General features: G+C 53.4%; 1 protein-coding gene across 1 annotated transcript; it reads left to right on the top strand.

Moving 5' to 3' along the window:
• The first annotated feature begins 1,328 nt into the window (after positions 1-1,328).
• Positions 1,329-2,354, top strand: LOC141023166 (uncharacterized). Its single transcript, XM_073499500.1, has 2 exons — positions 1,329-1,748; positions 1,872-2,354. The coding sequence occupies exons 1-2, from the start codon at positions 1,329-1,331 to the stop codon at positions 2,352-2,354; spliced, it is 903 nt and encodes a 300-aa protein (XP_073355601.1).
• Positions 2,355-2,741: the final 387 nt, after the last annotated feature.

Below are 2,741 nucleotides of genomic sequence, written 5' to 3'. Positions count from 1 at the left end.
TATCATTAGTTACCTTGCTGTTTTTATATTTTCAGATTACAAAAACCTATATCTACCATCCATATTGCACTTGTATCACCATCTCTTCGCCGAACTAGTGCACCTATACAATTTACCATTGTATTGGGTGTGTTGGGGACACAAGAGACACTTTGTTATTTGGCTGCAGGGTTGTTTGAGAGAGACCATCTTCATCCTACGCCTCCCACGGATTGATAAACCTTAGGTCATCCACTTGAGGGAAATTTGCTACTGTCCTACAAACCTCTGCACTTGGAGGCCCAATAACGTCTACAAGAAGAAGGTTGTGTAATAGACATCAACAACTTGGCGACGAGCAGGGTTGTTGAGGCCCCGGACGTTCCAATTGAGGATGATACATTTGTGCTCACTCATTGCAACGCAATGACACACGGGGGGACTGGATTAAGATGGAGTACAAGGGAGAGGGTGACAAAGAGCAAGGGGAGACTAGCAGGTAGAGTGCTGTAACTGACGAAAAAAAGGGAAATCTAGTACACAGAAGGAAACAGATACAACTGCAGAGACCCGCTGGTGGTTCTGCGAGCATGGAGGCGAGGTAAGCATGGAGGTGTCGTCAACGGCGCACATTAGAGGCCACCCTAGGCAGCACCGCGGCGGTCGCGCAGCCGGCGAACGGCTGCGGGGCGCCCCTTGGAGCTTGGCCTTCCTTTGATCCGCTGGACGGAGGAGAAGAGGGCCTTCACCGCCTCGATCTCCTCGGCGCTGAGGGGATCCGTGAACATGTCGAGGAAGCTTTGCATCATGGCTTCCTCCGTGGCCTTGTCGTTGAGGTCAGCCGCGATTCCCCACTTCTTGCGGAGCATGCTGCGTGCCCGCTCGATGGTGGTCAGGCCGGCGGCAGGCTGCCCGGCAAGCCTACGGCTGGTGCGCCTCACCGGGGTGGCCGCCTGCAGCGCCGGCGGCTGGCGCGTGGGAGGAGGGGAACAGATGAGCGGCGGCTGGATAGCGGTGCTGATTGCAGAGAGGAATGGCAAGGCAGGGGAGAGCATGGGGTCAACAGAGAAGCCCTGCACGGCAACAGCTAGAGCGGTGGCAGTGACAGCGGAAGCGGCATCGGGCCCGGTGGGCTGGGAGGGAAGAGGCAGCCCAGCAGCATGACTGACAGAAGCGGTGACCGCCTCCTGGGCCGGGCCTGTTGGGCCGGGGCGGCCAGGCGCCCGAGTCGCGAGGCCATTCCAGTTCACCTTCTTTCTGTATTCAAGCTTGATGGGTGGGCTCTCAAACAAATGGATAAGCTTCGGAGGAATTTTTTGTGGCGCTCCAAGCCTGATACCGACAAGGGTATGGCTCTCGTCAATTGGAGCACTGTTTGTCGCCCCAAGCGGCTGGGGGACCTTGGGGTGCTCGATCTCCAACGCTTCAGCAGAGCTCTTCGTCTCAGGTGGAAATGGCTTGACTGGACTGACAAGGAGTGCCCTTGGGCCGGCACCGAGATTCCTGGCGACAAGGATGACGTTGCACTATTCTCTGCCTCCACCACGGTGGCCATCGGGAATGGACTGACTGCCAACTTTTGGAATGACAGATGGCTCGACGGACATGTGCCACGGCTCCTTGCTCTAGATATCTTCAGCCCGTGCTCCCGCAAGAATATCTCTGTCAATGATGCCATCTCTAATAATAAGTGGCTGCGAGGCTTGCATCGGATCTCTGACATCTCGCAGCTTCGCCAGTTTGCTCTACTCTGGAACCAACTTCAGCAGGTAACCCTTGACCCTCTCGCTGATCTCCATCTCCTGGGTATGGAACGACTCCAAGTCCTACTCTGCTTAGTCAGCATATCAGTGCCAATTCCTTGGATCGTTCTGCCCAATACGGTTTGATAGGCTGTGGACTGCGAAGGTGGAAGCCAAGTGCAAATTCTTCATGTGGCTGTGGCTGCGAGGCCGGATCCTTACGGCCAACAACCTTGCATCAGGGGAATTCCTCATGACGATATCTGCTGCTTCTGTGACCAGGCTGATGAGACGCCCACTCACCTAATCCTAACATGCCCTTTCGCCCGGTGCGTCTGGACCATGGTAGGAAACATCCTTGGCCTGCCTGCTCTTGCAACGAACGCTCAGACCGCGACTTCCATCGAGCACTGGTGGGATGACTTGACCTCGTGCCTGGAACGAAGGGCCAAGAAAGTGGCCATTTATACGGTTTGGAACATCTGGAAGGAACGAAACAGGCGGGTGTTCGAGCATCATTCGCTCCAGGAAGCTGCTATCCTCTACCTCATTAAGCAAGACCTATCTCTTCCTTCGGTCTCGGCTAGCTGGCTTTCTGATGTAGAAAATGAACCTGAGCCTGAGCCTGATTGATTCTTGTACTCCTCGCTGTGGGTATTCATACACCCAATTTGTGTCATGTAACTAAATATTTGTGTGTTTGTTTTTTCTCCTTCTCAATATCTTAAGGCAGTCCTTCTGCCGGTTCCTCAAAAAAAATAGCATTTCATAGAGCTTACGTTAAAAGGGTTTGTGTAACTTAAGTGAGGTGAGTGCACATTTCGTCTCACAACTTATTCAGTTGTTTAATTTTCAGTTACTCGCCTTTTTATGTAACCTCTTCCATAACTACCAATACCTCAAACTTTTGGTCCATCATAATAAAACCCGGATGTGACCACCACATAGCTCTCTCTCTCTCTCTCTCTCTCACACACACACACACACAGAGGGCGGGGGTGGGGGGTGGGGGTGGGGGTT

This window comes from Aegilops tauschii, chromosome 5, assembly GCF_002575655.3.
Source record: "Aegilops tauschii subsp. strangulata cultivar AL8/78 chromosome 5, Aet v6.0, whole genome shotgun sequence".
Classification (NCBI taxonomy): domain Eukaryota; kingdom Viridiplantae; phylum Streptophyta; class Magnoliopsida; order Poales; family Poaceae; genus Aegilops; species Aegilops tauschii.
This window is presented reverse-complemented; position numbering and strand designations above follow the sequence as displayed.

What these genes read in the sequence shown, in the direction of transcription:
- LOC141023166 (XM_073499500.1), top strand. Translation starts at nt 1,329, where the DNA reads ATGGCTCTCGTCAATTGGAGCACTGTTTGTCGCCCCAAGCGGCTGGGG. An exon ending in TCTGGAACCAACTTCAGCAG is followed by an intron (nt 1,749 to 1,871) that starts GTAACCCTTGAC and finishes ACGGTTTGATAG; the next exon opens with GCTGTGGACTGCGAAGGTGG.